Source organism: Miniopterus natalensis, chromosome 9 (assembly GCF_054644295.1).
Source record: "Miniopterus natalensis isolate mMinNat1 chromosome 9, mMinNat1.hap1, whole genome shotgun sequence".
In the NCBI taxonomy this organism is placed as follows: Eukaryota; Metazoa; Chordata; class Mammalia; order Chiroptera; family Miniopteridae; genus Miniopterus; species Miniopterus natalensis.
In genome coordinates, this window is record NC_142089.1 from 26,916,210 (window position 1) to 26,928,784 (window position 12,575).

Genomic DNA, 12,575 nt, shown 5'->3' on the forward strand with positions numbered 1-12,575 from the left:
CTTATTTGTTAGACAAAGGTATCCCTCCCTCTTCCCTGGGGTAATAATCCCTCCTAACCTCCCAACTCATCACCACCTTTTTCATCAAATTACACACACCCATATATTCAACTTTATCTCTACTTTATAATCTCCACCAAAACATTACACATGTTCAATTCTTTTATCATTAAAAAAAAATCTGGGCCTAGCCAGTTTGGCTCAGTGGTTAGAGCGTCGGCCTGTGGACGAAAGGGTCCTAGGCTCAATTCTGGTCTGGTCAACGGCACGTACCTTGGCTGCAGTACCTTGGCTGCAGCCTCGATCCCCAGTCCTGGTTGGGGCAAGTAGGAGAGGCAACCAATCGATGTGTCTGTCTGTCTAGCTCTCTCTCCCCACCCCTTCCTCCCATCTACTCTCTCTGAAAAGCAATGGGAAAAATATCCTCGGGTGAGGATTAAAAAAAATGTTTCTCGGATTCTACATCTCTCTCTAGCTACCTCTCACGCTTCACAGCAAGTTTTCTAAGACTGGGCTATACTTTTAGACTCTATTTTTTCACCTCCCATTCCCTCTTCAATCTATTATAATTTGATTTCTACCCCATTCACATACATATACATCTTGTTAGTGTCTTCTCAATAACAAAATCCAGCCGAAATTTTTCTGTCTTTATTGTACATAATAACCACTTTAAGTTTTATACTGTTAGCCACTTTTTCCTTCTTGAAATTCTGTCCCTGGGCTTCCCAAAGACCAATTTCCTTGTTCTTTTCCTACCTTCCTTGCGTCTTTTGAATTTTGAATCTAATCGTATTGGTTTAGCATATTATGTTTCAAGAGTTCTCCACTACCTATAGCATAAAGTCCAAATTTAAGCATGGTGTATAAGGCTATTCACGGTCTGGTTCCTCCTTACTCTTCTATGCTCATTTCCTATTACTTCCCCACAGGCACCTTTCACCCTAGCCACACCAAAACACCTGCAGATCAACCTTACACAAAACACTTTCTCATGCCTTTGTACATATGGTTCCCTGTACCTCACAGAATGCCCAGTCCTCCCTCTCCCCCAACCCCTCATTATCCAGCTACTTTTTTAAACACTCAGGTCATGTATAGTTTTTTCTTTCCCTCACATCTTTAGGCCTGGTTAAGCACTACCTCCTCTTTGTTTCCACGGTGAGTTCCTCAACCTTCTGATATAAAGCGTATTCATTATAGTTTAGCTGTTGCCCTGTCTGCACTAAAACTGTGAGCTCGTTGAGGGCACATATTTTCTTATCTTTGTAGCTCTAGTGCTGAGTGTCTCACAGATAGAAGGCACTCAATAAATATTTGTTGAATTAATGCATGAAATGATCAGCATTTAGGCTTACCATAGAGAGGAAGGAAAGATCTAAGAATAATTATGCTGAAAGAACAGCAGTGGAATTTTACTGAAGACAGAAAAAAAACAAAAAAGGTCAGCCTGGAGACAGAAACAAATTTTTGAAATTTCCCATAGAAAAAGGTAAAATGAGTCATAGAAAAAGAATGATCAACCACATTAGCTACAAATATTAACCCATACTTGTCTTATCCCAAAATCTTACCCATTCTGATCTTCAAGTCAAACACACACTAGTCAGGTAGCTTCTGGTAAGCGAGATGTGCAGCTGCCTCTAGCAAAACCTCTAGCACAAGCCCCTCATCCTAACTTCACTAACATTTTCCTATCACTATATCACAAAAACACTGACCTTCAAGAAAAGTGAGTACTTGCTATACATCAGATACTAAGCTAAGTATTATTTCATTATACACAAATGTTTATTTGTATGTATATGTGTGTACATATTACATTTTATAATTCTTATAAAAATCTTTTTGAATTAAGTATTGCTACTCTTGCCCTGTCTGGGTAGCTCAGTTGATTAGAGTGTAGTCTGAATAAGCCAAGTTTGCAGGTTCAAGAACCAACCAATGAATACATCAATGAGTGGAACAACAAATTGATGTTTCTCCCCCATCTCTCTCTTTCTCAAATCAATAAAAACATATCCTCGGGTGGGGATTAAAACAAACAAACAATATTGCATACATCTACCTTTATAGCTTGATACTTTTTAAAAACAATGTTTTTATTGATTTTTGAGAGAAAGAGGAAGGGAGAGGGATAGAGAAATAGAAACATCGATGAGTGAGAAACATCATTGATCGGCTGCCTCTTGCACGCCTCCTACTGGGGATCGAGACTCCAACCCATATGCTGTGACCAGGAATCGAACCGTGACCTCCTGGTTCATAGGTCTACACTCAACCACTGAACCACATGGGCTGGGCTACATGTTGATACTTTTATTTCTACAGAACAGATTTCCAGAAGAGTACTTTTACTAGATAGTATTGCAAAACTTTCCAAAATGGCTGTAGCAATTCACATTTCTATCATTCAAAGCTTAACTCATGGCCTTAGCGGGTTTGGCTCAGTGGTCAGAGAGTCTCAAGTTTGATTCCAGCCAAGGGCACGTACCTTGGTTGCAGGCTGGTCCCCGGCCCTGGTCAGAGAGGGTTTGGAAGGTAACCAATCAATGTGTCTCTCACATCAATGTTTCTCTCCCTCTCTCTCCCTTCCACTCTCTCTGAAAAGCAATGGAAAAAATATCCTTGGGTGAGGATTAAAAAACAAATAAAAACAAAAAACCTAACTCATGAATCTCAAGAGTTAATTTTTGGGTATTAAATCTAACTCATAAATCTTAGGAGTTAATTTTCTTATAATTTATGTCCACTTGCTTTCAAAAAGAATGAGGCAGCTTACACATCTGGAAATTTAATATGACCTTAGCAACTAATACCCTGGGAGCAGTCAGGGTCCCACTGCAATCTCTCCCACACCTTTAGAAACTCAGTATCTGATATAATACCATCTGCTCTAGGTTCCAAACCTAGAAGCAGTAGAAGACACTCACCTTTCCTCTCATAGTAAAGCCTAAGAGAAAAGTACCCCTCCAAAAGAAGAAAACCTGGGCCACTTTACCTCTGTGTCATTTTGATTTAAGAGACTATATGAGACAAATCTGTCCTTCCTCCTTAAATTGCATCTCTTGGCTTATAGTACCACCATCTCCCAAGCCAGAAAACGAAAACTCATTCTAGATTCTTTCATTTTTCACAGGACAGTCTCTAATTCTACTTTTTAAACAACTCTCCTATTCATTCTCACTGCTACTACCTTAACTTAGGCTTTTTTTGCAGGGGGTGGGGCTTAGGGAGAAGAGGGTAGAGGTTTTATATTTCCATTTATTTTTTTTTTAAATGATTAGAGGATGAAGCAAAAATACAATCTCTGGTTACAAATATTAAGTGTGTATGCATGCCAAACTATGGATCAGTAGTTAAGATTGACTAATACAATGTCTCTGTTGCTAAAACAAAATTAAATTTATAGTGGAAATCTCCATGAGTCCGCCTGAATTTTGTGCACAGGGGTCTGCCCACCCATATTTTTTTTTAACCTTAGGCTTTCATAACATCTTTCATCTCTAGTGAAATAGCCTCCTAACCAGTTTCCCTTCTTTAATCCTGCTCTCCTCCAATCTATTTTTCACTTTGCAACCAACAAATCTTTACCCTACTTGAAACCAATTAGTCAGTGGCTTCCCAACTGCCCACAGGATAAAATCCAACTTCTAAGTGTAGCATTCAGGGCCTTTCATGATTTGGCCCTCACCTACCTCTCCAGACTCATGTACCACCACTTCCCATCACACACATTATGTTTCAACAAAACTGAATTACTTATAGTTCCCAAAATATACCAAGGTACTTTAACAACTGTGCATTTACCCAGGCTGTTACCATAGGGAATACTAAAAAATACTGTTTAGTCAATTGTCTAGTCTCTCTCTAAACTAGGGTTGGCATATTTAGCAGACCAAAATTCAGGACACCCAGTTAAATTTGAATATCAGATTAAATAATTTTTTAGTATAAGTATGTCCCAATTATTGCATGTGACATATTTACATGTATTTTATCTGGTAGCTCTACTCTAAATGCCCATGGTTGATCCCTAGGAATCAAAGGAGAGGCCCAGGTAAGTCTCAGTCATCTAGATGTGATAGCTGCTCTTATAGTTCATGACTACCAGGAGAAAGACTAAACCCAAAGTCCTGAACTAATTCCTACAACAGGTCTGAACCACCTGATTGTCCTTTTAAAATTAAGCAGACTTCTTTTAAAAGTCAAAACATGTTATACCCTCCATGGGAGGTAAGTGTGACAAAATAAAAAATGTCACTGTATGAGTATTCATAGCTACTTTTCTTTACTCCCTTTTTTCCTGGTCCTTATCATACAGATCAGAGTAATTAAACAGGCAAAGGTGAGAGTTTAAAGGGAAATGGGTACTCCTGGAAGAGAAACTAGTAAGTTTGAGAAGGGAAGGAAAGAAAAAGAATGAGACTGTACATGTTGCTATGAGAGAGGGTGAGAGAAAGAAGTTTGGATTTAACCATGCAAAGACACTGATCAAAAATGGAGAAATCAGGTTTTAAGTAGTATTACAATACCTTTTGGCCTTTTTGAAGGCTGGAATGAAGATTTAAATTGCTTTCCAACTTAATTTAAAATTTAGGCTGGTGTTTCCTCTGAATGGAATACAGGAGATATGTCACAAAGCATCCCAGGTTAATAATAATGAAAATAGTAGTAACAACAGATACCTGCTCTAAATGTCTTACATGTACTAACTCATATAATTCTCACAATAACCCTACAATGGGATTAATACTCTTCCTCCTGCTTTACAGATGAGGAAACTTTCCAAGGTCACAAGCTAAACGTAGACAGGGTTAGAACAGGAAATCCAAGTAACCTGAGTCTAAAGCTCTTAAACAGTGAGCAACACTTCCCTATTTTATAGTAATGTCTATCCTCAAGCACTTGAGCATTACACTAATAAGCAAAAATACATAAATATAATTATTCTAAAATACCAACAACTTCTGCCCGGCCGGGCGTGGCTCAGCGGTTGAGCATCGACCTAGGATCCAGGCGATCGGGGTTCGATTCCCGGTCAGGGCACATGCCCGGGTTTCGGGCTCGATCAATGACTCTCTCATCATTGATGTTTCTATCTCACTCTCTCCCTCTCCTGTCCTCTCTCTGAAATCAATAAAGATATATAATAAAATAAAATAAAATACCAACAACTTTTTATTATTATTGATTTCGAGAGAGAGGGAGAAACATCAACGATCATAGAGAGTCATTGATCGACTGTCCTCTGCAGGCCCCCCACTGGGGATTGAGTCCGAGACTAGGGCATGCAACCTGACCAGGAATCAAACCTCCATCTCCTGCATCATAGGTTGATGTTCAACTGCTGAGCCATGCCAGCTAGGCAAAAATACCAACAACTTTAATACATAAAGTAAAATGAAACATGTATGCCATGGCTTCCTTTGCATTAATTTCTTCTCCCCTTCATAGCCCACCATAGAAACTAAGAACTTTAAGATCATTTCCTTTTCAAAGTTACTTTTGAAAGTAAATTATAGTGCAGTATAGATTTATACAATAATGTTTTTAAAAGTAACTAATGAGTAAGACTTCATCAAGTAACATAACTAAGGCCACATATTACGCTGCTTTGCACCCAGATGTTAGAGATCAGAAATAGTAACACTTCAAAAAACAGAAAAATACATCAAAAATATATAAAATAGTTTTGGCATTATTTTAAAGGTTAAATCTTTACATTATTAAAGCATATAGAGAAATATAAAGCTAAAAATTAGAAAATAAAGTGACTAAGTTTAGAAATGACATGTTATATAACTGATAATAATAATATTCAGAATCCAACCACTTTTCACCACCTCCACAGCTCCCACCCTTGCCAAGCCACCATCATCCCTCAGCTCATTTACTGCAATAGCCTCCTAACCAGTTTCTCCACAACCACCTTTTCCTACTCTGCACCAGCAGCAGCCTGAATGATTCTTTTAAGCCAGGAATCATAATACATCATTGTTCAATACATTCGCCTGGCTTCTCATCTCAGTCAAGTTTTAAAAGCCAAAGTTTTTACATGGTCTTCCCCACCACCCACACCATTACTTGTCTTTATTTCTTACTACTATTTTTCCCTCATTCCACTCCAGCCACAGTTACCCCCTAGATGATCCCTGAATATATGACAGAGATGGTCCTGCCTCAGAGTAAGTCATCTGGTATTCCCTCTACTTGGCACACTTCCCTTCCCTCACACAGATGTGGAATAATTATGTTATCAATATGCTTTAAGATACAAGCTACGATGAACTGGGTACATACCATGTGCCAAATACCATGCTAGATATAGTGCATCTAATCCCCAGACAACTCTGAAAGGTAGGTATTAGCTCAGTTTTACAAAAGAGAAAATGGATGCTTAGAGAGGTTTAGTACAGCCATATAACCTTGGGCAGGGTAAGAAGCAAAGCCAGATTTGAAATCCATATCACCTGTTTCCAAAGCCTCTGTTCTTTCTGTTACACTCAGTCTGTATCCTTCTTTCATACCAATAAAAATTGTATGATATCACATAGATATATTTGTAATTATTTTTCTACCTACCTTGTTAAATATGGTGACCATAAACATGCCCAATCTTTTCTACATTATAATAATATAAAGGTATTCAGCATAAAAACAATGGTGAGAATAAATTTTAAAAGCATTATGCAATGGAGAATCACCGTACTTCTAACGAAACATGGTTATACTATAAATTATAATATAGTAAATAAAAGCAATGACTAATCTTTTTCAATAAAATGCAAAATAAATTGGCATGGCTTTTACATCATTTGATTATATTAACACTTGTCCCATACTACAATATCATTAAAAACTGACACCTAGCTTATAAAAGAAGTATCTTACCACACATAGAAGCATTTCTATAAGATGAACCCATCAAATGTTCAGAGTTATAAAGAATAATTCAACCACAGAAGTAGAATTCCCAACCTGTTAACAATAAGGGCCACACGGTGGCAGGTGACCTATTTCTTCAGCGTGTTTCTCCACAGATATTTTCCCCAACCACAGGACCAGTGTGCCAGTTCTCCACCAGAATGTTACTTAATCTAAATTTTACCAGGATGAAAATACCAAGTATGCTAGACTAAGTAAGTTAGTTTCCTGAAACAATCTTTTCATCTGACTTCAAAAAAGTCAGAAGATACTTCACTAGGTTGGAGGTCAAACTGTGTAGTCAGGTAACTTCTGGACTAGTAGTTCTCAAAGTGTAGTCTAGAGAACTCTGCAGGCACCCGAAGCCCGTTTCAGAGGTCCAAGAGGTCAAAAATACTTTCATAGTATTACTAAGATATTATTTGCCTTTGCACTCTCATTCTCTCACAACCGTACAGTGGAGCTTTCCAGAGGCTATGAACTGTGATATCTTAACAGACTGAATGCAGAAGCAGACATGGAAATTTCGATGTCTTCTACTATGCCTGGCATTAAAGTTACTTGCAAAAATATAAAACAATGCCACTCATCACTTTTAAAAAAATACATAGTTTTTTTTCATTAAAAAATTTGTTAACATTTAATACTTTATTATTTTTAAATGAATTAAATATTTTCTAAGTTCCTCATTTTTATTCTAATCCAGTAAATATCAATAGATATAATCAAACAGAAGGTCTTTGGGATGCTCAATAATTTGTAAGAGTATAAAATGGGTACTGAGACCAAAAAAATTGAGAACCGCTTTGTAGCCCTTCCTATATTTATGTTTTGCCAAACAAAGCATTTAATTTTCTAATTACTACTGAAGAGATGTTGCTGTCCTAAAGATAATTTCAGAAATTTGTCTTGATAAGAACAAAAAAAGTCCACAGTCAACCTTAAAAAGAATTGTATCCACTAATTTAAAAAAGAAATCAATGATTACATCTTCCCAAAATAAAAACAATAACAATGTTAAAACTAAAGTGCAAGCTAATAGGCCGCTATCAATAAGCTTTGGACATGAGAAGGGCTAGAAGAGAGGGATGTCTTCTAACAAAAGGGGTCAGGGAACATATATCTTGGTAAAGAAGGCATCTAACCTGGGCCCTAAACATATATAAGATTTCAACAAGTAACCACTGGGAATGAAAGGCATCACAGAAAAAGGAAAAAGCATACATTCAAGGAACAGCAAGTACAAAATAGCTTCCATAAAACTTGTGATGGACTCCAGCAGGAGAATAAACTGGAAAATTAGGTTGGAAGCAAAAACAGAGGGACTTATATGACAGGATAAGTAATCTGGGCTTTAGTCAGTAGGCAAAGGGAAGCAAGCCATTGGTAGGTTTTTAAAGTCATTGGAAGATTTACCATTGGAAGGTAAATTATCAGATGATACTTTAGTAATACTGTGGATTGGACAGAGTAGAAACAGGGACAACAGTTAGTGCACTATCATACCAATGCAGGCAGGAAATAATAAGAGCTTGATCTGGGTTAGAAGCTAGGAAAAAGACAGATACAGGACATGCTGCAACCTCTTCACTAATAATTTACTTAGTTTAAACATTTCAAAAACTTTATTACACAAAACAAGATTGGCATTCACATTACTTCCATTAAAAACCATTCACTTCATAGGCAGTATTTCAACACACTCAAGTGTGCTTCCTTTTTAAAAAGCTGTTAGGAATAACTAACAGTATTCTACATTAAGACTACAAAATGGGTAATAAAGAACACCATATGCATATTTTCAATATTCTAAATAGACTTTCAGTATGCAAAATTTCATTCAAGGATGAACATTTTAAACTCCAAAGTTTAATGTCATTAAATACACAAAGTTTGGATCAGAATTTTCTATACAACCCTGTAACACCCACATCACTATATAATAGTCAACTTTTCTTAAAATCATTTTTGGACAACTCAACTCAACTTGGCCAATATTCTTCTACAAGGCCCACATTTTTCAAACATTAGTGCCATCTTCATTTTTCTCCCCTCCTCCCCATTCACCTCTCCGCCCAACAAATTCCCTTTGTATGTCTGCAAGGCAAGACACAGTATGATTCTAAGGCAGTTTGGATATATAATTCTTATAATAACAGAAATCTAGAATTACTAATCTTACTTTTTACAGGAGAGGAACCAATGATGTACTAAATTTCTATTCACATGAATGACAAATGCATCTAATAGAAATTATGCTTTACTATTAGGGGTGAACAAAGGGGGAAATACACACAATAGGTGGGTGGCAAATCTTACAAACTTTATGAAAGACTGAAAAGCTGCATCTGGATTGCAGTCACAATTATAAAAGCAAATAATGAAGGCTCAAAAATGAAGGCAAAAGGAAAAAATTCGAAGTGATCATTAAGAGTGAAAAAGGTTGATTCAATATTGGTATATTTTTAATATAGCATCATTTAACTCTGTGACTAATTGAAAAAACACACAAAGAGGATAATTCACTGTTCATAAGGACAGGAAATAATTTCTGCATACATCCTATAATGCAGTTATAGTTCATTACATTTGCATGGTTTCAAACCCTTTCAAACGTTTCCAAAAATACATAGGCTTATAATAATTGAGACTCCCCAATGACATAATTTATTCGGTAGATATAGCTGTAACACATTTTTAAAAGACATAACAAATTCATGCTCAACAAAAATAGGGAGTCACAAAGGCCCTCACTTATTCAAAATAATTACATAAAGCATTATCCATAATTGCAAACAGGGTTTGAAAATCTGATAGCTAATAATTATAAAATGGGGTAGACTTTAAAGAAAAAAATTACCCAACTTTTCCATTTTCCCTTCCTTTTTCTTTCCTACCTCATACACAAAATGTCTGTAAGGATCTCAGACAAAGCTCTAAAGTAGAAATACAGTATATGTATACTTTACATTATATGTATCCGAGTCTATCATATATATATGTATGTCACATATATTCACATAAGAAACGTTCTTCCTTTTTTAAATGTAAGAATTGAGGTTACATTAAACCCTTTCCCATAAATTAAGTTAAATCACCACAAATTAAAGAGTAATAAAATATTGCACGTAGATGTCTCTGAGCGACTATATTTGGAAAAGGAAAACCTCACACTAAGGCCATGGCTGAATAAAAACGCCCAATCCCTGAAAATCACTAACCGGCATTTGGTTTCTGTAAGAGAAAACGGGGGTCTTAAAATGAATAATCACACTGGCAAGCCAGTTTCAGAAGTTAACGAAGGTAAAACAACGAACCAAATGAGACAAACGTATGAAATGACAAGCATTAAAGAATTCCCCCCAAAAGAAAGACTGACTGGGATATAACGCATGCATTGCAAGTAGAAGAATCTTTCATTGAAAAAGAAAAGGTGGGGGGAGAAGCGACAAAAACCTGAAGGCAAAAAAGTAAAAAAAAAAAAAAAAAAAAAAAAGGCCGGGTCTCTCCTCCCACCCCCACTCTGACCCCCACCCCCACCCTTGCAGGACAATAGGATCAGGGTCCTAACTGGAAACTTTAAACATGTAAACCAGCAGCAGTTTTACTGCAGCTTTAACTGCAAAATCGGCCCCATATCCCAAAGCTAGCGCACCCAGGAATAATTCTGCCCAGAAAACATCACCAAGGTCTTGTTAAACACAAATCAGACCCATCACAAAATTCTTTTTTTCTCCCCAGTACCTGGAGGATCCATTTCAATATAAAATATCAGTTCTGTCGAATAGGGCATCATCACTTCCCTCCAGTCTGCGTCATCGCGGTCCATACTCCACACGGTATTGTACATCGCGCTGTCAGGGGCAGGTCGTCAAGAAATATATAGAAAGCATATATTTTTTATCTGATATTTAAAAATATATATTTGTAAAAGTCCCACACGGAAATGTACTTCAGGGTTTCCAACAGCCAGTACAAGTCCAGGCAACTACCAGAACGAGGACGAGGTCCTCCACCTCTCTCCTCTACAATATCCAGCAAAATGCCCCCGAACTTTCAATCTACGGGCTTTGCTCGTCCGGGAGGTACAAAGAAGCTGGGGGGAGGAGGGGCCGGAAGGCAAAGGTGTTAAAAAGCGGCTTCCCCCAAACCCCTTTTACACAGTCGCTCTTCAAAGAGAAGAGCTCCCACCACCTCCAAATCTTCCCGCGGAAGCCACTTTTGTGTCCTCTGGTAAATGACGACTGAAGAAAAGAAAAAAATGCGCTGGGAGCAAGGTAGAGAAGTGACAAAGGAAGGCATAAAAAGGGGGCTGGGTATTGCATTCAAGTTTCGGGGTCCAACTGGTCTGCAGAGAGCGATCCCCTCAGGGGCTGGGACTCGGGCTCCGTCTGTTCGGGCTTGTAAACCAAGCTGCTGCAGCCTCGGGACCGGGGCCCGTTGGAGAGTCCAGTTAGCTCCGTTTGGCTGGGGGCTCCCGCCCGGCTGCAAGCAGCCTCGCCGGTGCCGGCTTCCCTCACGCTCTGCTCTGACTCCAGTCACTAGTTTCATTTTAACTGCACGGAGGGGGACACCCTTCCCCGCCTCCTTGCTCCCCCACTGAGAGGCACCCAACCACGCTAGGCAGGGGGACAGCCAGCATCACCACTGCCCCTCCGCTCTATCCAGCCTTGATATAGCGGGGAATTCTGTGAGGTGCCTGAGTAAGTGCTCTGAAAAATATCCTTCACCTTGGCTTTCACCTCTCCCCGCTGCTCTCTAGGCCTCAGCCCCTTCATCACCCATCCACTCTCCCCCCAGCCCCGATTAGAATGGTACGGTCCGGGCGCTGGCCGCACGCCAGGAGTCGGTGCCCGGAGCACGCGAGCCGGGCTGGGAGGGGAGGGGAGGGAGGAGCGAGAGGGGAAGAGAGGATAAAGTGGGTGGTGATTGGCTGATCCCGGTTGCCCGAGCCCGGAGCCTGCGTCTTTTGTCTGCCTCGCTCCAGCTAGGGAGCGGGAGACGGCTGCGCGCCCCAAGCGGGCCAATCAGGAGCCAGCCGGTGCCGGCCGGTGAGGCAGCGATTGGCCGGAGCTCAGTTACTAAGCGGGACAAAGGCAGAAGGAGGAAAGAAAAGAAGAGGAGGAGAAAAAAAAAAAAGAAGAAAGAAAGAAAGAAAGCGCAAACGGCCGTTACTGACAGGCTGGGCGAGCGCTTGGGGGGCTCAGGCTGCCCGGAGACAGGCGAGGCTCCGGCTGAGGCTCGGTCCGCCCGGGCGAGTGAGGAGAGGGGGAGGACCGGCTGGCGCGAGACGTCTCTGCCTCTGCCCCGAGATTGGCCGCGGGGGAGGGGAGCGGACGGAGAGGGGCTCTTGCTGTCACTTGGTGGGACTCGCGCTCTTCAGGTCCTTGGAAGTCCGGGGGCAGAGCCCCTCCCCACAGACCTCTTCACCCCCTATGCGAAGTTGTCAAATAAAGCAAAGGTCCCTAAACCCACTTGCCGGACGGTTACCGCTCAGTAAGAGGACTTGCCCGTGGTCCCCTGCGACCTTCTCCCCCAGCTGCCTGAGCCCAGTCCCGGCTCCTCCCCGGGCAATCAGGCATTTCGTGAGGAGGCATTTCTCGGTTCCTCTGCGCTTCCCACCCAAGGACTTTTGAACCCAAAGATAA

At 40.0% G+C, this 12,575-nt stretch overlaps 1 protein-coding gene across 1 annotated transcript in view; it reads right to left on the reverse strand.

The window, feature by feature from the left end:
- The window catches only part of PIK3R3 (phosphoinositide-3-kinase regulatory subunit 3), a 64,381-nt gene extending 52,897 nt beyond the window's left edge, over positions 1-11,484 (reverse strand). The window contains exon 1 of the mRNA XM_016199275.2: positions 10,672-11,484. Within this exon, the coding sequence (XP_016054761.2) occupies positions 10,672-10,777 (106 nt within the window). The 5' untranslated portion in view covers positions 10,778-11,484. The remainder of the gene's footprint in view (positions 1-10,671) is intronic.
- Positions 11,485-12,575: the final 1,091 nt, after the last annotated feature.